A 25622-nucleotide genomic window follows, 5' to 3' on the forward strand; every position below is an offset into this window, starting at 1 on the left:
AAAGCGACACTTCTATTTATGTTGCAATAGATTTTTTTTTTTAATGCGCGCAATTGCTGAGTTTCTCTAAACAAAACGCGGATAGACAGCAGCTTTTTTAAAAATGGAAAAATTACTTAAAATCTGTTCTTTACAAAGAAAGGATCATAAACTGGAACGCAATATATAGTGTATCTGAAGGTGGATGGGTTGTTCAGGGCATCGACCGGTTATGACTAGACTAGCTTTCCCAAATACTTCAAATATATTAGCTGTACCTTGCAGCCAATACAAAAATAATGCCTTGGGGAAAAAAAAAAATTACTGAGAAATACTATTTTACTTGAGGACTTCTTCACAGGTATTTTTGAGCCATGTATGGTTTTAAGGGGGGGAGCTAAGAATATTAATGCCTTCAGTATATGCACTCCCATATTGGAGGCACCGGCATGAAAATCAAGATGCAGGGCAGAGGGTGCAAGGTAGAATTCATTTCTGCATAATAAAAGAGTTACAGCCAAGTAGGGCTCTGAGGAGGACCAATAAAATAATGTTTAAAAGACTCAAAATTTAATTTTCTTCCTCTGACTTTATGCCAGCTTGAGGCAGTGACTGCTTTTTTGTTTCTTTTGGGGTAATTTTTTTTTGCTGTGATATTTAGGAGCTGTTATCATGCCTGAGTTTGGCAGAGTAATGTAAAGATACAACACGTTAATTTATATTCGGGACCTGTTACCATCCGAACCACTGTGTCTGAAATTGTGTTAGCAAAATAAGGTTTTCTTTGCCCTGTTTCTTTAAGCAAGTAAACACATTGTTAAGTAGATACGAGATTGAATATATTTGCTTTAATTTATGATTTCATTTCAATTCAAGAATCTGTGTTGGTTTTGGTTTTTTGGGATTTTTTAAAAATCATTCAGGAGCCCAAACGTATCTGTCCTTACAGCCGAGTAAAATATTTGCTGCCTTCCTGAAGTTGCATGCTCAGGCCTAACTTCCGTGTAAAGTTTTTCAGACTGAAGTTGCTTTTTGTTGCAAAGGATAATTTAATTTCCGAATTTTGTGCATCCTTTTCAATATCAAACCTGGCAGAGCTGAGTTTAAACCCCAGGTAATCCTGGAACTCGTCCTAAACATGTGCGAGCGTACCCCGAGGCGTTGCCGTAAGCAGGAGCTCACGGCGTCTTTGCGTTAGGGACCACAGATTGGTATTTTGCGGCAACTTGGAGGTTTGCAAGGAAGTTGTGAAAAAATGAGTTTTACCTTAAATTTAACCTTTATGGCTGAGGGTTTGAGTCTTCCCTGGCTGCTCGTCCGCAGGTAGCAATAAAGGTAATGGGCTCTGCACGCGGAAGGGTTACTGCAGCCCGGAGTGGGCAATGTTAGCACTTAAAAAAATCAGATTATATCGCATTCAATCAAAATGAGTAAGCGTAGGTCGTGCTGATAAATACAGCTTTAAAAAGCAGCGAGAATCCAGCACAGCTTCTTTAAATTAGGGAATATCTTTTTTTTTGTTGTTGTTTTGCATTTCTGCGCTTGGAGTTTTTTTGGTCACATGAGCGTGCAGTTAGGAGCTATCTTGTGTAATCTAAACAAATTTAAGAAAGTAAAGAGGAGGGTTGTTTCTGGTCGCGAAAATTTTTGAAGGTTTCTGGAATTGTTTCCTGGTGGGGGTTGTACGGGAGAAGGAGAGACCGGGGTGCGCTGCAGTGTCACCTCGTGTCCCCGGCGTGTTACCTCCCTCTCTTGACGCTCGGTTGCTGGGAGCAGGCTCTGAGTTGCACGGCAAATTTGGAAATCAGTGTTTATATTTGTTTTTTTTTCCTGCAGTCGCAGCAGTATTTGGCGAGGGTAACTCTAACAGAGCGCACATTTTGTGTTTTGCCTTGTTTGAGTGTATTTCTGTCCCTGATTAACGGCCCCGTATCTAACCCACCACTGTCTGTAACGTGACTTACAGACAGCTTGCCGGCTGTTGGTTCAGCTCTTCTTTGGCGTGCTTAGCGTGGTTGCCTTTCCCCTTTTACTGCCTTCGAAAGGAAAAAAAAGAGATGTAACCCAGCCTCGGAGCGTAGGTGAGAGCAGAATCCCTGCAGGCCGGTGTCCTCGGGACTCCTTTTTTTTAATTTAGGTGAGACCCCTGGAAAGCTTCAGCCCCTCTGCGGCGGTGGCGGGGGTCTGGTCTCTGTTAGCGAGGGGGCTGCTGGCACGGGGGATCCCCATCGCTTCCGCAGGCTCAACACGTCAGGCTGCCTCGCTGGTTGTTGCCATCACGGCTTCGTTTATTAATTTTTGGGCGTATATATCCGAGAGGTGAAGAACGATGCGGAGATTTCAGGCTTACGTGGGTCGTTGTGCGTACCAAAGGCGATAGCGCAGGTGGTGGGTGGCTTCTGGGGGTTATTGGATTTTGGAAAAGGGGGTTTGAGATTCATCGGTAGACGTCTGGGCAAATGTTGAAAATTTAAACGTTGGCGAGGTGAATTTAAAAAAAATCTGAGTTTGTCCTGAAAGCAAAGGGCCTGTTTGCAATTTAAAAAAACAGAAAAAGCGTTTTAAATGTTATAATACAGAGACTGCAATTTCCTTGCTAACTAGCAGGGCATGGGGGAAGGTAGGACAGAAAGAAAAGGGTTTGTGCCCAAATTTGGCCATTCTTACTTTTGCCGTCGGCGGGACAGGCTGCCGAAAGTCATGGTGGCTTCTTGTTTTGCAAGCGTCTTCAAATCCAGGCCGGGCGCCCCGCTGAAGAAATGTTCCCCCCCCCCCCCCCCCCCCGTTGGAGGTTATACGTTAGTCATCCATGAGTTTTGGGGATCAATAAAGGGATAACTGTGAAAGGCAATGGCCCATAACACGCGGGGAGTGAGATGGGTTGATCTAATGGTTCCCGCCTGGCCTCAAAACTCGATGAATCTCTGGGTTTGTCCACACAAGGACACTCAGGAGAGGTAAGACAAATTGATTGGGTGTAAAATTAAAGTGCATTAGTTAAAGTGCATTGCACTATTGTGTGGATGCTCTCATTCAGAAGTAAAGTGGCCTTAGTTCACTTTAGCCTAATCCCCTTTGGAGTAGGCCACTTTTCTTTTGAATGAGAACATCCACATTAACTTTTAGTTAATTCGTCTTTCCCGAGCGTCCCGGCGGCCTCGCGCCCGCCGCTCTGGAGAGGTTCGGCCGGCCGGGCGCGGGCTCCCCGCAAGCTTTCGGTAAGCTTTTCATTAGGCATATTCATCTCCGCAGCGGCACTTAACCACCGGCGTTCGTCATCGCCCCGACCGGAGCTGCAGAGAGCAGGCTGGCTCCGCACCCTCCTCCCGTTCTGCTCCTGCAGCTCAAGAGTGATATTGTTTTTAACGCTGCCTGGGAAAAAATTGGAAAGCTTTACGGTGTCAAGGATTTGGGGCTGGATTCGGCCAAGGTGGCACGGACAAGGGCTCGGCCGGGCTGTGAGGCGGGGGGAGAGCTGCCTGCACCCCGTCCGGGGGGGGCTGCGGTTTGGGGGTCGCGTTTCCCAGGTGAATATGGCATTAGGCTCCCCCTGGTATCAGTCCTCCTCCCAGTAACCCGAGCATTTTATTTTGCGATGGTGGTTTGCTGTCCTGACGCACTCCCTGCGTAGGTAGTTTCTCTCATGTCCACTGATAAGCCAGTTTTTAAAGACAGCGAGGAAATCTAGATTAACTCTTTTCAGCTGTTATTTCCAACCATAAAACCAAGGATTGAAAATTAACTTGCAGGAGAACTAATTTACCTGGCAAAAAAAATACTGGTAAGATAGTTTTGGAAGCTGTTTTAGATTCTTGCTTGGAGTTCACTGAGCTTGAGTTTTTGTTAGAGGTATTTTCGGGTGTCTTCTAGAGGTTATAAGTAACCTATTTATTTACTTTTTACTGGCTAAGCCGTGTGTGCAAATGCTGCGCCGTGTCACACTCCTGCCGTTGCCCATTCCATTCATAATAAAATTTACAAGGCTTCTTGCATTAGTAAGCAATTTGCTACTGGAGCCTTTCCTAGAAATACAGAATTCTATTTCACCAAAGTATTGTCTTTCCTCTTCAATCAGGGCCGAGGTGAGCTATTTTCTCAAGGACTCTCCAGGCATCTATATGATATTCCCACTTGTGCAGATGATCTCCAAAACTGCATTACTTACTCCTCCGTTCTGAAGGGCCATCGCAGTAAATTAAAATTCTCTTATTAGCGTCACCGGGCTTTAAATTTGGCCAGATAATTTTATTTGCAGTTCAGCTTTTTCTTCTTCCTTTTTTTTTTTAATGTAAAGCAAATACGCATCCAGACCCTCTTTGCTGAAATAAACAGGCCAACAATAAGAGGGGTAGTTCTTCATTTGCTTAAAAGAACTGCCTGTTTTAACTTCAGAAATACTAACCAAGAGTAAAGCAACAGCTGATGCCATCACAGGCAGTGTACTGTATTCAAACAGCTGTACAAAATGAAAAGCTGCGGTATTAATCCTGCCATTCACAGTTTATTTAAGTTTTTCAAGCTTCTCTCGTATGGGCATGGCATCAATGCCTAATTATGCCTCCATTAGGGTTATTGGGCCCTTAATACAGAAAATTATTGTATTTAAAATTTGGAAAGCTGCATTGATGTAATCTAAGATTCTTGCAGCTGGCACACGTTCAAGGAATGCAAACTTTACCTTGTAATTTTCTTTTCATTCATTTGGTCTTTAGGTTTTGGTCCGGTTTTGTTGTTACCGAGAAGGTTGGTAACAACCTGGTGTTTTTAACACTGGCTTTAAATAGCTCCATTTAAGGCTACATAGCTCTCGGGAGGAGCGGGGAAGAGCAGATTAAAAACTCCGCAGCTTTGTCCGTCCCGTTTGCCGGGGTGCAGGGCTACGGCTGGCTGTGCAAATAGAAGTGGTAGAAACGAATGTCTGAAGCCTGGCACACGAGGAGTTTTGTCTCATCGGCGTTTTACGCTGCGCTGAACCAGGGCACGCTCTGTCAGCGCAAGCGGTGGTTTATCCGTGGACGTGAAAGTCTTGACCCCTCGCTTGGCTGTCCACATGCTACCCGTCGCATTGGGGTGGGGTGTGTAGAGATGTCCCTGGTCTCAGGTGGGATATCACCTGCTTGATGATGCTCGGCAGCAACCTGAGGCGTGTGCTCTCGCGTGCGTGGTGACTGCTTGCCGAGACTTGGCTTAATCCGGCAAGCTAAGTATTAACCGTGGCCAGCCCCTTGCTAGAAACCCTCCCGGGAGGACACGAATGCTGTAGACTCAGTAGGTGGCACTTTGGTTTTAGGCTTGAGCCAGTGCAGAGGACCCCTCTGCTCCTCGGGGTGCAGGCACAGGGATGCGCCATGCCACGGTGGCCTCGGCCCCTGAGCTCCTCCACTCACCCCCGCGCCACAGAGGTACCTTGCATAGGCAGAGCTGGCCAGATTTTTTGATACGGGGAGTGTCCCTGTGGCTTGTACTTTATAAAATTTCTCTTGCGTACTGTTGTGCAGTGTTATGGGGGAGTAGTTCTGCTACGTCCCAGACGCAGCTGTGTTTCAGTGATGGGTACAGCCGTGTCACTGCGAGGTCGTTTGAAGTCACAACTTGGCTCTCTCCTTTGCTCGTGTTCACGCAGGCTTTTTGGGCAGCGCTTGACACAAACAGGGGCTCCGTGGCTGACTGACGCCGCTGGTCATCACTGCGGCGGGAGGGTGACGGTGACGGGGAGAGAAGCCTTTCAAGCACATGGGCGAGTCGTCGGCAGGCAGCTTCCCGGCGCTGCCTTCTGTTTGCAGGGATGCTCAGGATGAGGTGCCCGGTGTTGCACGGATGCTCGGGAAGAGATGCCCGGAGCACGCTGCCCACGCACACCGGAGGCAGCGTGGCTGCCATGCTTGAACCGTTCCCTCCTTTGCCCCTCTCTGCCCAGCGGATTTTGCAGCTGTGTTACCCCAGGAGGCTCCTGGCCCTCCTCCCTGTTGCGCAAACCAGTTTTAATAGCGTGGCTCCCACCTCCTAGGGGAGCGTCGTTGTGCTTTTCCCATGTCCATGAAGCCTGTGGCAGTGCTTTGTGGCACGGCTTTGTAGAAAAAGTATGGTATGTACGACTGTGTCTTGCTACGCTCATGTAACTCCTGTGAGGGATCTCTTTTTAATCATTATTTTTACCTAAAGCCAGAGCGAGGGTATACACATGACTGGTATGTGCAGGGAGGATTAATTTTGTTCTTAAATGCACATGCATGCGTCAAGCCAGGATTTGGTCCGCAGTGACAAGCGTTTGAGAGATCCTTTGGGTGAGAACTGATACAGCGATGCTGGAAGGGCAGGGGTGGGGAACCCTGCTCTGCTGACGGCACGAGGCAGGAGGGGAGATGCATATGCTCTTCCCGGGTCTGTCGCTGAGGTTTTGGGGCGAGACGATTAGTTGCTCGTGAGCCGAGATTTTCTACTTCTCCTCCCTTATCATCAGGTAGGGTTGATACCTTAATTTATATGTCATCTAGTGATAGCAAGGTATAGGAGATATATAAGAATAAGAGATGATACGTTAAAGTAATTAATTATTTCACTCTGTGGATAGTTTAGCAAAGAAAGCAAAACATTTCTGTTTGCTGTCATGGGGAAGCGCTATGCTGAATCGAAAGGCTGACGGTGAAAGTTGCTTTTGGTGGCTTTGTGCTTTGGTTTTGGCCCCTTCTGCTATCTTCCGCGTAATTACCACTTTTAAAATGTATTTAAAGGAGGGAGGGGATAAACTTAAACACTGGATGGAGTAAGTAGCAGTGCCGCCAGTAACTTCTGCAGAAGGAGCAGAGCTGTGGGGCTAACTGGAAGCATTTGCAGGGTGGTGGAGGTCTGCCCTTCCCGAGGCACGGGTCCACGGGCCATGCTGTGAGCCCTACGCTGCTACGAGCCCTGCTGGGTACTCCAAAACCTCCCTGGGAGGCACAGCGAGGCCACAGGGACCTCTCAGCCCAACTTTTTCGGGTGACTCTGGCAGCCAGACGTGCTTCCAAGCCATCCCTCAATGAGCGGGTGGAGGCGTCGGGGAGCCACGGCCACCTCAGCCTGGCGAACCACCCCTGGAGCTCGCCATCCTCCGGCTCCCGCAGTCCGGGCTCGGCGTGTTTTGTGGCCGCCGGCGTGTGCTTGCAGAGCCAGGCCACTCGGCCGCTTCTGCCTCGCTGCTGATTCGGCTTGTTGTGAAATGGTAGAAAGTGGAGGAGCTGATCTGCGGAAGGGTTTGGCCATGAGCGTTGGAAAATGTGAATCACGGGGATTCCAGTTTTAAGCCTTCTGGAGATAACGGGCAGCACGTACCAGAGTGCGTGACTTGCAGAGAGCCTTAAAAAACAAGGCGGCGCCCTCGAGATTAAGCAAACGCTTTATAATCAGGAACACATTTTATACCCAGCACAGCCTTTGCAGGTATCGCATCCATTCAGACGGAAAGGTGTAGCTGGAGCGAAGCTAATTATACCACAATTTAATTTTAGTGTTGAACAACACTGCGAGGCGAGCGGGCTCTTGAATCCTGCTAACAATGCGCCGTAATCAAAATACGCTGACTCCGAATGGCGTCTGTTGTCAGTTAGCTAAAAAGACCATTTGATAGTTGTGACATACGCTTGGCATTTTTGCTTGCGATGGAGCTGAAATGAAGTATGGCTGTTGCAGAGCGAGGGCTGTGCTTGTGCCTTCCCTCCCCAAGAAGCCCCGGTTGGGCCAATGGGATGCTGGAAGTTGGAGCCTGCATTTAAGTGCACGTAAAAAAATTTGCAGCGGATGCCCCGACGGGTTAATTTTGTCTTCCCAAAAGATACCACCCCCAAAAATCTGTAAGGGGAACGCTTAGAGATGTGGTTTTTGCTGTAAGTAAACCCTCACTGTTTGCCTGAGCCCAGATGTTCAGGGTGAAGTGCAGATCTCTCTGAAACACCGACTCCCGCCAAGGCTGCCTGCTGGGCCCCTGGTAGGGGGGGAGGGAGAGGGATGGGAGAGCTTGAGGGCTCCCTCTCACCCCAAATCTGCCCAAGCAGGTCGGGTTCGGTACCTCAGCCAGCCATCTGAGAGCCTGCGCTGTCTCAGTTGGACCTGAGCATCTGGCAGATCCCCTTTTAAATGACTTTTAACACGTAAACACAATAAAAGGAAGGGACGGCAGACGCTCATTTTCTGGCTAAGTGGCAAGGCATTTTTCCTGTTTACACCTTTGGAGGAATCATTACATAAAATATTGAACAGGAAACTCTTATTTATCTCTGAAGGCCATTTTCCTGGTCTAGAAAGATGTGGAAAATACTCCAGTCCTATTAAATTCAGTAGGAGCCAAGGAGGACTAACACATCTCAAGGCCTTGCACACCAGCCTTCAGGAGGTAGCGGTGTTGTTTCAGGCCGACTTTGTGCGTGTTTCTGAACGATACTAGACTTAAAAAAATCTACATGGAGCAGTGATTTTATCTACCCTGACCGAGAAGCTGTGTTTCCTTGTGTTGAGAAAGGGACGGGGATTAATGTTATCTAGCGATAGGGCTCTTATCAAAGGGAGGAGACAGGTTTACAATGCGGGGTTGCTCTAAATAGAAAGTACTAGTCAATGTTTGTTAGTGTGGGAGACCAAAACCCTGCATTACCATCAGCTGGCTCGGTTAACCTAGCTGGGCAGGCAGTGTTTACTGTTGAGATAAAAAAAATGAGGAATGGAGTAAGGTCAATCAAATGTAAGGCATGCTGTGATTAAGACCGTTGCTGCTCAGGCTTCATGGGTGTCCATCACGGCTACCACGTGCAGCAACCACCGATGCAAGAAGTAAAACCTAAGATCTAAACCTTCTGCTGCCCAAAAGAAGTTTGCTTTTGTTACTGCCAGAGGTGTTTTTGGGTGGCTCCAGAGTCCTTTCTCAGAGAGAAAGTCCAGGTGCCCACGCTCTGTCCCACAGAGGGACTTTGGAGATTGTTCTCCAAGCGCAGCAGGTTTGATTTCAGCACGTGCAGAAGGTGATGGGACTGTGCTTCCAGCAGAACGCAGCCCAGTCTGCGGGGGTGTCTCTGCATAGCTGTGAACACCCCCCCCCCCACGTACACACAAACACAAACAAGTATGTTGTTTTGTTTTTTAAAGTCTTGCCCCTGCAGAACTGATGGGGCTTTGGTGCCTCCTGGAAGAGAAGAGCTGTGGTTTTTCCCCTTCCTTTTTGTCTTTATGTCCCACCCAGTCTGATGATCTCCATTTCATTCTCCTTTATTTTTTCTGGTTTATGCTTGCTGCTTCTAATTATTCTTTTTCCTTTGGAAAGCACTATCACCCTGTCCTTTTGCACTCGGGTTTTCTTCTCCATTCAGCCTGTTTAGGACTCTCAAGCCCATTCCTCTCCTCTCCCTGCCATACCCTCTTCTCCTCCGTGCTCTGAGGATACGAGGTGGATCGGAAAGCTCTGCTGTGTTAGAGATACCTGCGTGGGTACACAGCTAGTGTTGTGCTCCTTCTCTGAACCTGGGTAGTTTCAGCAATGAATCGCGATAGCAGGGCTAATGGAGAGAGCTAGCGTTGTTTGGTGGATGTTGGTTTGATCATCTTTGCACTATGCAATGTTAGTTGTGCCTCTGGTCCCTTCAGGTGAAATCCTGGCCTTGTGAAAATCAGTGGCAAAAGTCGTGTTTATTTCCAGTTTTCCATCCTCTGTGGTATTCGCATTGATACCCGCTCTCATTTCCTTTTATCTGTTTGTCTCGGAAACCATCCTATGTTGCATGCATAAAGTCAGCTTACATCTTATTTTTCTTATGCGGCTGCGAAGAGTCAGAGAAGAGTCTTACCCTCATTTGAAATAAGGAGAAACTAAAGATAGAAAGCTTACGACTTTTCTGGGGCTAGGAAGGGAATCCAGGTCAGAGCCGAGACTTCCACACAGAATTTCTTCTGCTTTTTAGTTCGACGGGCACTGCCGCCTCTAATGCTGCAAAGGTTTCCATCTGTGCAAGAGTCACCCTTGCTGTGCTGCTTAGTTGCAGGCGGAGTTATCGCCTGTCTGTCATTTCAATGACCTTATTTCTGTAGACTTGGAGCACCTCTTTTCCATCCGAACCTGTTGTTTGTCCCTTTGTTGTTGTTCTATTAAAAATAATTTGCCTCTGAATCAAAGTTACATGAAGCAGACTATGGAAGACTTATCGGCACTAAAAAGCATCTATTCTGCAGCATTTTGAGGTTCCTGCACGTATCATTTATTCTGACCCCCTTGGTTTCGGTTGTCATGCGCATGATGTCCCCGCGTGGCTTTGGCAGGCTGGGAGGTAGGATTGCTGGCTGCCGGCTGGCAGCCTTGGTTAGTCCCACAAGGAGATGTTCAGATGGCAAAGCCATGAGTGGGTCCTCTCAGAAAATCAAGGTAGTCATGACCGTGGATTTCATGGTCTCCGAAAGTCCGCACTCGACCGAGATTGCAATGAACAATGTATGTGTGTGGAACCTAGGAAATACACGGCAATATATTTTTAACATTATCGAAGTATATTTTTAGTCCTGCTTACCAATTTGTATTTGTCAAGGTTTTCTTCCCAATTAAGAGAGAATTCAAAAACTTTTATGCTGGATGGGAAGCAGGCTACCTGAGGATTATTACTAGCCATGCCCTCCAGAAGTGAAGTGGGATAAGGCTTGTCGGTTGCAAAGACCAGGTCGGTCTGTCACGTCGCTCTAGCTTCAGCGTCGGTGCTATGGATTATACACTTAAGGTATTGAGCAGCCGTATTGAATGTTTTGCCCAAGCGAGGTTGGGGACATCAGTATAGCCGACAATCAGAAGGATAAACCATGCAAAAAGTAAATCCTTGCTAAATAGATGGGTTAAGTTTGTAGGAGGTGGATGTGATGACTTTATGAAGCAGTCCTCTTTTCGCTTCGACTTCTTGCCTGTAGTGAGCACAAGTATTTCCTAACATGGTGGGTCACTACCCTCAAGAAGATCGGGGGAAGGTTTTTAAAAGGGAAGAGTTAAGAAAAATCTGAAGAACATTTCAAACATAACGCATTACTTTTTTTCTAATGAATAAGTATTTAATTTAGGAAAAGAAAATAAGATAAAACTTCAGAAGGAAAACAATAAGCCCAAATTATGTTGACAAATTGCTGGCAGCAGCTCAGTTCCTCCAGGGTGAGGGGATGAATGATGATACCTGCAGCCAATTCTCTCATAGCCTGGAGGAGCGGAGGTTCATCCAACAGCTAAAGGAATTAGCAGTTCCCGGTCTCCAGTTGTTACACAAACACAAATGAGCCCACAAGAGGGCTGTGCTCGCAAAACTTTTGAGAAGATGATAGTATCAAAAGATGCTGAGTACAATTTTTATCACCTGTAGTAGAAAGCGATTTCTTTTGTTTATGTACTTATGGTCAAGCCTTTCGTTCCTTGGCCAGGACCTCTTTTTTTTCCCCTTTCACATGCTTGGTGCTCAAAAAAAATCTATTTTCTTCTTTAATATAAGCAGAAAGCAATGGTTTCCCCCACTGCGTATTAGTGTTAACTTGACTCAAAGCCCAGCTGTTGTTGGATTGCAGTAATAAGTGTATGTAATGTTATTTATATTGACTCTCCAATTTAGCCATTAACCAAATAATTTTGTCTGTAGCTTTTTTGTTTATTAAGGCTTGATGTTCACTGTGAACACAAGTCAGTAACTGCTTCGGAGGCCTCATCAAATGCGGTCCTCCCTTTGATGGGGCCATTGCGCTGGTACCTGCTGGGGCTAGTGCTTTTCAGCCCAGCACATCCCCCAAATGGATGGAGCACCTGGTAACGGTCATGGGAGGCAACTGGTGCTTCTGGGGTCGTTTAAATACACAAACATTTTTGTTGCTTCCTTTCCTTCTCCTTTTCCTTCTTTTTCTTCTCCCCCCCCCCGCCTCCCAGCTTGTATCAGAGTACTCAACAAGCTTCAGAATCAAAACAAAAGTCAGGAAATGTATTTCAAATGGCATGGGATAAGATAAAACATCCCTTGTAGAAGGTCTTTTGCCCTTAAAGTGGTGCAGCATTAGGGCACCTGAATCCTCTTTTATTTTAAATCAGTCATGCGACCATGACTCGAATCAGTCACTAGCTGGACCATGGTTTTGGCACTAGAAACTATTGACCAACGAGAAAGGCAGTGGTGCAAAACCAGTTTAAATCATGGGAACTTACAGCCCAGCCTTGAAATCCCGAAATGATTTTGCGAGTGTATTCTCGATTTTGCTCGCGTATTCTTGATTTTGCAAAGATTTGGGCTGAAAGTTTCAGTTGAATGTTGGGGCAGGGGCGAGCTTGGAAGAGAAGGATAAAAGCTACTAAAAAAGGGATTATCAGCGAGTCTCAGTCCATGCTGCAGTGTCCCTTCTCAGCTCAATGGTGACTAATGTATAAGCCCAAGTCATAATGGGCCATTATCCTTATTTATACACTATTGTCACGACCACGTGGCTGAGACCCTCCTCTGGAATGAGCCAGCCTATGTAATGGAGTGATTAATTTATATTACTTTGCACTTCTCTAAAGTCTCCCTTTGGAAGAACTCAACATGTTTTACAGTCGCTAATTAATTTAATCCCCCAACAATTTCCGCGCTGTAGATAAGTGCAGCCCTCTTCTTTTTTTTTTTTTTTTTCTTTCTTTTGGGTTTTTTTTGTTGTTCCCCCAGTAGAAACTGAGGCACAGAGATCCCATGGCTCATCCCAAGTTATTTGGCTCTGGGCGAGCTCAGGTCTCAGGCTTTAACCTGGGAGCCAGGCGGCTTTTCCAAGGGGCATTGCTCACTTCCAGAAATGAGGAGCAAGTCTTCTTGTTTCTCTCCGTGCGCCCATGATTAGCGAGAACGCAGGATTTCCGTGTAGAAGGTGACGTGGAATTCATTCCTGTTTACGGCAGCCTTTGTACAGTGAATTTAAAAAAACCACTATCATCGCTAAGGAGCCCCGTCAAGTGATAAACCGCAACTTCTTGGAGAAGGGAAATAAATAAGTGAGGCATTTCTATTTCTGTGTAGGAATAGATTGTCATGACTACTGTCAAGAGTTTTCTCTGTAACTAGTGCTGGAAATATTTCTGCGAAAGAGGGAGGTGGTTCATAGTGTGAAAAATAATAATATTTGGCATGTCCCTGTCAGAAACAATTTAGTGTAAAAGTGCTCGGAGGATCGCGAGTTTGCAAGTTGGTTTAGAGACTTTGTTGTCTTAAAAGTTCCTTGGAAGATAAAAAAAAAAAAGGGTGAGATTAATGTTATACTTGGCTCCCTGCTTTTGTGGACAGGGGAACTTTGCTGAAATAGTCAGAAGAAGAAAAATTACACTTGGTTTTGTGCTTTGGATCTATCTTCCCTCGGTGGAGAGAGATGTTTTTGGAACCGGGGCTGAGTAGCGTCTGCTTAAAAAATAATGCGGCTTTCAACGTGGTTATCTCTGAAGAATTTGCATACGAACTTTGATAGCTAATCTTTCATCATGTTTAATAAACTGACTAAAGATGTAATTCCTAGTCTCTTAAGACTTGAGATGCTTAGTTAAATACAAATACTTTTGAAATGCTAATAGACGGAGGCAGCCAGGAAAAAAAAGTTAGCAGTATCCCGAGCAGATTCGTTTTTAACAGGCCATAAAAATAATAGCTTAATAAAAGTGAGATTAGGTGGAAAATACTAACTCCTGCTTCTGAATACAGAAATGTAAACATCTAGGATGCACAAAATTTTGATAAACTGAGGTGGAATCCAACATTTCTTGCATGAGTGCCTGTATAATGTGGCGATAGCTGTGAGAAAAGAGGAGCCCAGCATCTAAGACCCAACACAATGAAAATGCAATGAATCGGAATGCCTCACAGATCATAGCGGAATCAGACTTTCCAGCAAGGAAAATCTTTTCATGGTGAATTAAGTGGTGGAGGAAGAAAAATGGTGATGAAAAAAGGTAGGCACAGATCACAAACACTGGGCTCAGGGCTCGCCGCTGAAGATTTAAGAACCTTAGCTAAAGCTATGCAGAATAGAATGTGGAAAATTGAATTTACTAAACAATTAAGCATTGAATTAATCTACATCCCGCACAGTAGAAAAGTGGGGGAGGGAACCGAACAGAGCTGAATAAATCAGGGGAGCTCATTAAAAGATAGTGAATATATCAGGTCTGTTGTTGCATAAAGGAGGGCCGTTTCCTGCACAACACGGTATAATTCTTCAGTCCGGAGCCTCTTCTTTTCTGCTCCCCCCCCCGCCTCCTCGCCTTCGGAGTTGTATTCTTAATCAGATTAATAAACATTTCTGCTGAGGTTAGTGCGGCGCTCTATATTTTACCTTGTTATCTGCAGCTTTTCTATTAATTACAAGTCAGCTCACTAGTCAACAATAGTAGTGAGGGACAACATAAATAGAATGAGAGTGCCCTGGAGATGTCACTCGTAGGATCTGATGCATCCTGGAACTCCCACGGGTTCCTGCAACCTCCCACATGCCTTGCTGGTCTTTTGTTCAATTACAGTTAATGCAATAGTTTGCCATTTTCTCCTTCTAATTATATTTTCAAGTGGGATTTGTAGCACATAGAAAAACATCCTTTTACATGTTGAGGCACCAGGGCTTTGTGCTTGGCATTGTCTGTCCCCTGGGTGCTGTACCATTCTTTCTGCAGAGCTCTGAATAAACAAGTCCCTCTTTTAAAGCTGCAGTTGTACAAACTGAAAATTTATGCATTAACTGTTTGCATTCTGAGCATGTGTTCCAGATTACCTCTTACAGCATTCTTTTGGTATGCTGGAGAATGCGTATTTGTTGAAAAAAAAGCATTTCTTTCACAGTTCACACATCATTCTTTCAATCACAGAATCACCAGATCAATTAGCACTTTTTTTTTTTTTTTTTTTTTTTAAGGAATATGCATAATAATTGGTTTAAAATATTCATGTGGTATTTTCTGGGCCTCGCTTTCTTTAACTGTAATCATGTATCATGGCTGTAACCGAGATTATAAAAAAATGGAAGAGAGATTTCTCTTTTCTGGAAAAAGTTGAGCTTTTCTAATCCTATTTATCTTCTGTCTCAGATTAGACTTTTTTGTCTTAATTTTCCTTCTCTGTGTGTGTGTGTGAAAAGTTCAGCTGGATCACCTTAAATCTCATTTGGCTATGTGTGAACGCTCTATTAAATGGCTAGGTTTTAGCCTATTGGTAGATTTATTAAAAAGCTGGCAGTATCAGTCAACTTTAATAGTATACAGACTCGGCTCGTATTGTGGTATGACTTATGTCTGTGCGTTGTAAACACAAGGGTTTTCTTTTCGGCAATAATTTCCAGTGGGCAATATTGCTTCATGGTAAAGAAGAAACTATTCAATTATGCACAGAAGGCCGTGCAGGATGACCAGTGAGTCTCTGTGATGTTTTTTAAAAGCTAGTACTAAAAGCTAATTAAAATCTTCTCTGGTGATAAAGGGAGACTTGGGAGGAGTGTTGCCACGATTGTTTTCCCTAAGAATTTAATTTACAGCCGATTTTTCCTATCTGAATGTTACTTTCAAATGCACCCAGTGATAAGAAGCAACATCTGTTTTCTGTTCAATAGTACAAGGAGGCTCTGCATGGGGCTGAGTGTACACAGCCTATGTGAAGCCATTGTTATTCTCATTTCTTTTTTGTCCCCATGCCTGGTCCATTTGCCATATACCATCCGGCAAACAGCTGACACATCCCGGCTATTATGGACCCAGGCCTAATTGCCAGCAAAGTCTTTAAGCTCTTCCACGTTGGCCTCGTACGAGGAATGGGAGGCCTATATAAACGGCGCTGCTCTCGACCACCGCTCTCATTTTGCCTTTGCGGAGTTAGCAGGCGGTTACGCCAGAGGGTTTGTGGATGCTAAAAATATAGTTGGAGCCCGGTGCCAGCGATTCGCTCTCTGGCTCTCCCCCTGCTCCCCCTGCCTTGCCGGGAATGTTTCTGTTTTCTATGGTAATAAAGCATGGGATTATTTAGATGGTAAACATATTGCAGAGTACATTATTTTTGCTGGGGAGCGGTGATCCGGCTATCTGGAAAGAAAGGCATAATTTGGGGGATGTGTTCGCCAGCCTTTTCCTGCGGGTCTGGGCATGGGTACCGCTCTCCCGGGAGCACGCGAACCGGGCGCTTCTTCCCCATCTCAGGTTTTAACTTTTTGGGTTTTTGGCCCCGCAGCCCTCCTGGAACAGAGACCACGATGACACGGCGTCGACGCGCTCCGGGGGAACCCCCGGGCCCTCCAGCGGGGGACACACATCGCACAGCGGGGACAACAGCAGTGAGCAAGGTAGGAACGGAGCCCTTGTGCTTTCTTAGCTGGCGAGCAGTCACCGATGCGCTCGGGGACCGGTTACTCTCTTTCCGATGTTGAAATGTGCTCAGGTACTAGGGGGTTTGTGCTGAGAAAGGTCTATCTTCCTTTTTTTTGACACTTTTTTTTTCCATCTCCTCCTAGTAAAAGGATTGGCATCTTTATTTCTTCGACCCTGCCAGCAGGCACATGTTAGAGCAACATATGTACCAAATTTGCAGTATGCTTAATAAAAATAAGCAATGAGAAGTTTGGGTTTTTTTTCTTCATTCAAATGGGTTAAAAGATGAAATCTTCAAAAGCAAATGTAATTAAGATCGCAGAAATGCATGCTAATATTTCAAAGATGTCATCAAAACTTCGCTGCGTATAAAGATGAGATGTTAGCTGGCCCGTTTTACGAAATCCTGAGCAGTGCTTTTATTTACTTTTTTTACTCAATTCCAATTTACTTGAATGCAAAAATGTTTTGTTTGGGTGCCAAGGCAAACAGAGTAACTGATTTAGCAGGATGAGTATGAAATGAGCTTGGTGCAATTGAAGTGGGACATACTACAAATAATTAGTGCTGTTTCAGAAGCTCCGAAATCTAAAAAACTGAAGTTCTGGGTTTTCCTGAGAAGCTGTTTAAATGCTTCATACTTTTTCTGAAGAGACCAACTGCAGTGGATTTAGTGTTAATTTAATGCAATTAAAATTTAAAAGGGATCCTTAATCTGAATATAAAAGGGAGTGCTTTATTGAAGTTGACTCTGAACTCACAATAGGTATATACTTTTAAATCTGGTTTTATGATCATGTTTCATTCAAGTGCTGTTAGACAACAAAGGAATTGTGTTTCCAAAAAAAGTTTGAGCAGCACTGATTAGCATTGCAAAGTCTGCATTTAACAAGATTAGTTTTTAAACTAAACCAGTTTATTTTTATTTTTTATACACATGGACCTAACGTACATGGTGAATAACATCTCTTTATAGAATTTTAAGTATTTGAGACACTTTATTGTTTAAAGAAAAGTTGCTGACTTCATCGCAAGTATAGCCTAGTAAAAACGGGGCCTGGAATAGTAAACTGTTGCAGAGCTGAGGCAGAAACTGGTAACCTTCTGACCTCTGACTTTTACTGGAAAATGATATGCAACATAAATTCAGGGGGCCTTTTTTCTTTCAAGTATGTATACGTATATATTCTAGTGGTGCTGTTCACAATGCTATAGTTGAAGTGGTGTCAATACGTTCATTAGAGCCCCTTGCTTTCGGAGCAAACTTTAAATCCCTGGGTTTTTTAAGGGTGAAAAAGCTGCTGCAAAAATAGGCTTTGAACTAAAACATGGTGTTTGGAGGGGGGTTTTATACTCAGATAGGGCTGTTCTCTTGTTAGACAGATGTGCACGTGTTTATGTGTATATGTGCGTGGACAAAACATCTGCGGGGAGGCTTGCCAGCATGCTCCTAAACCTCTTGCGCACTTTGGAAATCGAGCTTCTCAGTTCCTTGTGTACTTCTTAAGACTTTCAGGCTTCATTTTCTCCTAAATGTGGCATTTTATTAGTCCGGAGTGCCAGTTGTATCTAATGTTTCATCATCGCCATCCTGGTCGGCTCCTAGCAAGGTGCATGCTATAACCACGGTCAGGAGGCGTTTTCTGAAGTGACTTCAGAGATTGAGTCCTATTAAATATCGACAGAAAGACTTGTCAGCAGTGCTTTAGCTGGTTCTGAAACTTTTGCCCAAATTCTAGAGTAAGGTTTATCGAGGCTGGAATTGCTGCCAGGACTTGATAGATGGATTTTGTGAAGAAGGCTTGTTGCATTAAAACTTTAGGAAAGAGCAAAAAAGCGGGAATTTGCTAACTGGAGCTCTCAGGTCAGGTTTGGGAAAGGAGTTTTGGAAAGGAGACGCTGTCCAGAGGGTCTCCGTTACCGAGGCTTGCCTTCAGGCCACTTGCCACCTATGGAAATGGCGGGTTTTTTGAGGAATGGGGATGCGGGAAGGGTAGTGGTGGTCTCGCTGAGCCTTGCTTTACGTTTTGTTTGCTCGAAGCCCTCTGAAGGCTGCGATTATGGGGGAATCTCAGTTGTTTAAGCACACCCACGCCTGCATATACACCTTGTGTAAAAAAAGCATGGTTTTAGCCTTCCCGCGTGGGGAAGAAGTCAAAAAACCATGATCCTGAATGACCGAAAGGGAAGAGGAAAAAAAAAAAGATAGTAAATACCCTGCCTCTCCCCAACTACATTGAAGTTCAAAATGCCGTGATTCGGAGGCTTTTCTTCTGTGGCCTGATGTGAGGAGCGGCAACGCTGTGGTCAAACTCACGGTTTCGCCTCTGCCGGATGCTTTTCTTGGCAGCAGAAGCAGCCAGCATGGCACTGCCGCAGCAGCCGGGTGCTGTGGAGGGGTGGCAGCGAAAGGCTGGGGACCCGCATGTTCATGCTTGCGAGCGCAGGAGTTGACTCGAGATGCACGCGTTGCGTGGCATGTATTCAGTATATTATGGGCTTCCCTATTTTTAGGAGTTCGTAAAAGTTCCTTTTTTTTGTTCCATCTGTCAAAAGCGCATTTGCCATTTAAAAAAAAAAAATCTAATCACCAGAAATATAATGCTCTAAAACTGTCTATTTTTAGGTTGTTCCCACAACCTACTTCCCCTGTCGGGGTAGGTAAAAGCACCTTCTGGGATGGGTTTCCAACCTGGCTGAAGGTATCACAAGGACGTGAGTGCGAGCTTTGCATTTTCAGAGAGGCACACAGAGTGGAAAGCTTAAGCCCCTTAGCAAGGTTTTCTCCCTTAGTCCTTAACCCAGCCTACGTTAAGGTCTATTTTTGGACTTTTTGGAAATTTTTCTTCTTTACCTGATTCCTCACTGCCTTTAATCCCCACAAAGTGCATTTTTAACCTATTTATGTCCCTATGCACAACACACATCGAACGATTACCTTTGAAAACGGGAGAGATGCTCTTTCCTCTAAACATTTTAAAGTCTTTTTTAACATGTAAATTTATTTACTTAGTAAATAGTAATGACTCCCAGCTGCTTCGATCTATTGTAGAAATCCATATTTAGCTGCTAGGGAGCTGTTCTGGGGTCTCGTGCCACTGAACAGCAGGATATGTTATTGCATAGCACGTTGACACAACCTCTTATAAAGGCCTGGTATTGTGTCATCATAGGGGATAGTTATAGTACAGGAATGCAGAATAATATTATGAAAAAGTTTCGTGGGCTGTTTTCCCATTGCTCTGAACTTATCGTGAAGGGCCTTTGGAGGTCTGTCTCCAAATGGTGCAAAGAGATCTGAATTTACACAGTGGAGAAATAACTTGCTAAATTCTATTAAAAAAAAGAGAAGCAAGTTCTTAGGTACAGGCGGGTGATGCTGAGCTCACAGCAACACTATTTTATCTTACTGCATATTCTAACTTCAAAAGATTCCTCTTTGGGGTATTAACAGATCCATTTTGTTTGTTTTTCAAATAGTCAGGCCAGGAGGATGCTGAACAAAGCCCTGGTACAGTCACTGTTAATCCAGAGTGGGGCTCTTTAACTCCCATGTTTAGCTCTCCTACACGGCTTAAAAGAAAAAGAAAATAAATCCATCAGTGTCTCCTATTTGTGCATATTGTTTCTTTCCCTTTTTTTTGTGTGCAAGCCTCGGCCTGGGTTCAAAACATTTTTTTAACCTCCGAATAATTGTTGCTTTTTCAAGCCGGGAGTATAAAGCGGCGATATTTCTTTATAAAAATGTATCAATGGCTGCAATGTTGGGGGTTTTTTTTTCAGGCTTTTGTAGGAGTTCGGGCAACCTATAGGCAAAAAGGCAATCGCGTTTATTATTGCCGGGAATCTCAAGGCGGTTGTTTGGAGGCTGCGAAGGCAGGCGGCAGAGCCGGGCGGAGGGGGAGAGAAGGGCCACATTATGTTCCAGACGACTGAGCAAGGATTTATATACCAGCTTGCCTTTTTTTTTTTTTTTTTTTTTTTTTTTTTTTAACATGGGAGAAGAAAAGTAATAAGAGCGGGGAGGCAAGGCATTTGAAGCGGTCAGATGGCTGATGACTAATGGGATAGGTGGGCAGGAGCCCGCGGATTGGGTGTCTTAATGAGCACATTTCGCACCGAGTTTGGGCTGCAGTTCCCCTTCACCTTTGCCCTTTATTGACCGAACTGACACTTCATTTTTCACATACTTCCAATTATGGCTGAGCTTAAGTGTTGCCCTGCCTCCTTTCTTTCTTGCCTATGGACGGCTCGAGAGTGGCTGAGGCCACAGAAGATATTTTAATTTGAAAAACTACCATAGCAAGGCAGGTTTAGGGTGTAACCTGAAACTGCTGTCACTTTGCAGTTTCTCCAATGAAAACAAAAGTTTTAATGTTTTTTGTTTAGCACTTTTTTCCCCCCGCTTCTCCGTGGTGAGGTGGGGGATTGCTTTGGGGGCAGTTGGGTTGGCGAGGAGTGTTTTCCTTGGGGTAAATCCTTTTCGGCAGTACTGGTGCTGTGGGTAAGAGTCACCCAAGTAAAGAGGTAAACCCAAGTGAAAAGCGGTGCCGTGCTTGAACGATGGCTCCTTGTTCCCACTCAACGCGGTGTCTTCTCAAGAGGCTTCTTGTGGTGCGATGCCTTACTATGTACTTTGCCTCACGCTCTCCTTAAGGAAAAGCAAAGCATAATTGTGCCTGCACTTCTCGAGCCTTAGACCAGTGTGGATTTGTTGTTTTGGTAATGTTTAATGCATGAATGCAGATTTGAACGTGGCCCGGCTGTGAGGCTTTGAGAAGTGGTTGAAGATGGTGCTGGGAGAGGCAGGCATGATGAAGGGACGGACAGATCTCCAGTCCGCGACCACCCCTTTGCTAGACCGGGAGAGCCGTGATATATGTCCCACAGCCCAAGCCTGTGTGCATTTCCACATTGGCTTTTACACGCAAAATCCTTCCAGGGCGGAAATGTCTGTTTGCTTTTGCAGGGCTTTGGGGGTTTCGGAGCATGCGGTTTTCCTACCGAATGTGAATTCTGTCGGAAATAGTCAGAATAAGTTGCGCTCGCATGGGGTGGGTGGGTTTAAGAACAAAATAGCTGCTGTTAGACCTTAACTTCCCAGCAGCGCCGCTGGATTTTGCAGCGTGGCTTTCACTACCGGCTCCGTCACGTGAAGTTTGGGTGAGTAATGAGCGGGCACGTCACCTGCGTGCCAGTAGTGATTGCTTTGCATTTAAATACACGGCGGGTATATCGACAATTATTTACATCCAAACAGAGGCCCCTAAACCACAGAAGTATTTATCTCAAAAAAAAAAAAAAAAAAAAAAAAAAGTATGAAGTATTACCTACTTTATTATGTAGCCCTCTGGCATAGTAATGGCATGGCATATTTTTACTATAATATGGTAATAAAAGAATATGTAAAAGGCAGACAAAGGTTCTGTCTTTTCACTAAGGTGACCCCTGTTACCAAGTAACTGCTTTACTTATGAGCTTATTAAAAACTCAAAAAAATGAGCTTTTCATACTTCACAGGCATTGATGTGAAAATGAGCTGTCCTGCGAGTAGTTTTCTTGATCATTTTTAGAACAATTGATTAGCCAAAGAGCCGCTGTCATTAGTTGACATTGACTGATAGCAATTTGTCACAAGCTCCGAAGGTCAGCCAGGCAGTGGAAGCTTCGGCTTGTCTTTGATTGACCTTTTCTGATGCCATTACCATGCAATCGGTTAGACTGGATGTGACCCTCGATTGGAAAAGACAGGGCATTAGTCAACAGGGGCTGCTCCCAGTATTTTTTTCTGGTGCTTTATGTATTGTGAATCCCGAATTAAGCGTAATAGGCTTGTTTGGAAACGGAGCGGTATCAGTTTTCTTGCTGAGGCTCTGCCATCCCCTTCTCTTTTCTTGCTTTTCCATCAAGTAGGCAGCGCTCGGTTTGCTTTACATCAGCGTGAGCACCTGTGCCTCTTCCTTTGACGCGAGACACGAGATTTAAAACAACCCCATATCAATTTGAAACTCTTCGTGTAGGTGCATATTCCTCAGCAGCACCAGCATTAATTATTTTTATCTCCCCAGAATCATGTTTTATTTTTTAACAGTGATTGAGTAGTTGAGGATTATGCTCATAACAACACGATGTCAATTTATCATTCTGCTCTAAAGCCGGAGGGCGTGAAACTGTTTTTTTCCTCCTTCTGGTTTGGGGTTGGTTTTTTTGTTGGTTTTTTTTTGGTCTCATCAGCCTGATTCAGCTGTTAAAGTTAGATTTCGGCAGCGTTAAGTCTCCGTGCCTTAGCTAGGCAGGGTTATGCTTCCAGTATGGTGCACGGAGAGGGTCCTCGCTTGGAAGCGGGTGTCTGTTGTGAATCAAGCATCAACCTATTCCCAGTGTCAGGATTTATTTTAATCGTTCGCATTAGCTCCGAATGTCTGTTATTACCAGGCGTTTCTCCTTTTGATTTGGCAAAGGTAACTTAAATACTTATAAATGTTGCTTGTTTTGCCTAAATTGTGGGTAACACAGTCGTAAACGAATTCTTTTCCTTGTAAAAAACCTTCCTTCCGCCCATTTGCCTTTCAGGGGAAACTTGGATTTCTCTGTCTAAGTACCAACTTGTTTTTCAGGTCAGCCCCCAGAGATAATAAGCAGTTCAAAACCAGCACAACCATTTCAGCACGATTTAATGCAACTTTCAGTCTTTCTTTAGGAAAAGCTTCCAGCCAGGAGGGGAGCAGAGAGGCGATCACGTCAGGAAGCAGATCCCTCAGGCTGAAGCTATTGCCATAGTTGGCAGAGCGAAAGGAGGGAAAAAGACTTGGGGGACTTCTTACCTTTAAAGTGGCTATGGAAATACAAATATTCCCAACTTCTCGGCCCATCTGTAATCAAGCAGCAAAATACATGTGCTGGAGTCCTTTTTTTTTTTTTTTTCCTTCTTTTTCTTGGCAAGTTTTTCTAAACTTAGAAGCATCTAGCCCATTAAACATTTGTGTGGCTGTGCGCAAGTCTATGTATACATAGACGTGTATGTAAGAACATGGCCCTGACCCTGAACTGAGCATCCCATCAGCAGTTCGGGGCTTTTGCAGGCCCCAAAGTGTGTCCGCACGGCCCCGGGTGTGTTACTGAGGACAAGATCTTGAATATGCTGAGCAGGGAACAGCAGTGGAAAATACCACATTGCTAAATCACATCTTGGGTTGTTACCTAAAAACTCAGGTGTAGGACTGAAGGGCATCTTGATTTCCTCCTTGGGTGGGGCAGAGAGGTTTGGTTGCAAGTAGTTGTAGAAATAGGTTTGAAGTTTTCAGTGTCCAAGATACCCCTTTTTAGCTGTACCTGAGTCTTCTGTTTTGAAGATCACTGATTTGATTTGATTTAGAAAAATTGTTGCTTTATTCTGGTGGGTTTTTTTTTCCCCCCCCTATACATCCCGGATGCGCTCCTTTAGGTTGCGGTGGCTCATTGAAGCCAATGAACTTCCCATATGGCCTGTATCCTTTCCATCTTGAAGGCACCAGCCCAATCCCCATTTGCCTCTCCAGGTCTTGGTGGCTTCAGCTGAGTCTTTTGCTGTCTGATGCAGGCAGAGCGTGACATTCAGGTGTGCGTCGTTGACCTTTTTGAATTGGAGGTTAAAGAAGCAAAGTTCTGTTCGTGAGATGGCCTCCACTTTTGAGAAACATTTTATCGCAATGAGTGTAAACCTGTAAGCACGCATTGTTTCTGGATTAGTGATGCAACAGGGTGTGCCATCGGGCTGCTTGGCGTAAACCGTTTTCCTACCTCTCACGTGAAATGCTGGGAGCCGGGGGGGGGGAAGATTACTAAGGTTGGAGGAAAAGTCTTTAAAAAAATGAGTTGTCTATGGAGAAAGCGGGTGCTTGTCCCATAGTGCAAGGACTAAGGGTGGGTGCTCACCAAGTCTCACAGCACAGGAGCTTTCTAGAGCGTTAGCAGGTTTAAAACAAACAAAAATGTTTTACATGTTGGGTTAAATTTATTGCTACAGTGTGCTGTGGAGGTCAGCAGGGGACAAAAAGAGATTAGACCAATTAGTGGAAAAATAGGTCCTTCTGTAGCTATTAAAAACCTTGGTCCAGATGCAACTGCTGGCTCAGGAAGCTGCCCAAGTGCTGATTGTCAGAGCCATGGCACAGCCGCTTCTGTGTAACCCCCCTTTCTATACGAGTTTCCAAAACATCCATTATTGCTCCTGGGAGAGACCGACATGCGATCGAGCTACTTGGACAGATCTCCTCTGCTTTTTATGTTAAAATAATTTTTTAAATTCAATTCAGGAAGTGAGATACAGGATTTTTTTTATTTACCCTATTTTTGATGGCTCTTGCTAATGCTGGCATGCTTTTGTTGGGAAGAAAGTAGACATAGTTTGTATTTTCTCGCCCTTATTACCCCAGTGGTGGGAATGGTTTGATGCTATTCATTCAAATTTGACAGGTGATTGCTTCTGTAAATGAATGCACTCAAATCATAATTGTTGCAACAGAATTGTTTGATTACCTGGCGGTAGCCTCTTTCTCTCTGATAGCTTTTGGATCACCTGTTTGCTGAGAGCATTTGACAGTCCTCATGTTTATTACCCAATTGAATGTCAGTAGCAATTGCAGCTAAAGATAAACGAAAATGCAAGTACTTGTTGACCTTGACTTTTTTGCACAAGATATTGGACTTGATGGCTCTATTGCTGTTGAACTGATAAGAGTTATAAACAGTAGTTGAAGGAAAATGTTTTATTCCCAGAGGAAAATACCACACTGCTGTGGGAAATGGCATCTGACTAGCGCTCTTTGCCAAATTTGCTTGGTTCACCTTCATTTAGGCTGTGGGAAAATAAAATACAAATTTCCCCTTTTATGACTTTAATATCCCTGCAAACATGGATTCCTGTGCTCTTTGTAAAGTTTTGTTGGCAGACTGTGCCAATAACATGCAGCGAGCACGAGACCTTGCCGTGTTTTATGATGTGCTATAATGAGGATTCTCAATTCTTCCTCATTTTCGGGCTGATTTGATAATTACAGGGAGGGAGCAGAGCTTTCTTCTTCTATTCCATGGGAAGCTTAATATGCCTATAACCAGCGAAGACTGGGAAATGCGTGGCTGTGGGTGCATGTTGCTGGAGCGGGGCCATGCCGGTGGGAAGGTGGCCTGGGGACAAAGGCAAAGTTATTGCAGGCATGGAGGGACAATACTTCGGTAGGTCTTGCTTGCATCTGCTTTTTTGGGCAGGGTCCCAGGTGGGTTCCCTTGCAGGTTTTTGAGAGGAGGGGGCCAGCTTGGTGTCACCCGTCCCAGCTGC

General features: G+C 44.7%; 1 protein-coding gene across 3 annotated transcripts in view; it reads left to right on the top strand.

The window, feature by feature from the left end:
- The window catches only part of MEIS1 (Meis homeobox 1), a 110998-nt gene that overhangs the window by 12563 nt on the left and 72813 nt on the right, over positions 1-25622 (top strand). For all 3 annotated transcript variants that reach the window (XM_076335025.1, XM_076335023.1, XM_076335024.1), the window contains exon 7: positions 16170-16281. In XM_076335025.1, the coding sequence (XP_076191140.1) occupies positions 16170-16281 (112 nt within the window). The remainder of the gene's footprint in view (positions 1-16169; positions 16282-25622) is intronic.

The sequence above is a fragment of the Aptenodytes patagonicus genome, chromosome 3 (assembly GCF_965638725.1).
Source record: "Aptenodytes patagonicus chromosome 3, bAptPat1.pri.cur, whole genome shotgun sequence".
In the NCBI taxonomy this organism is placed as follows: Eukaryota; Metazoa; Chordata; class Aves; order Sphenisciformes; family Spheniscidae; genus Aptenodytes; species Aptenodytes patagonicus.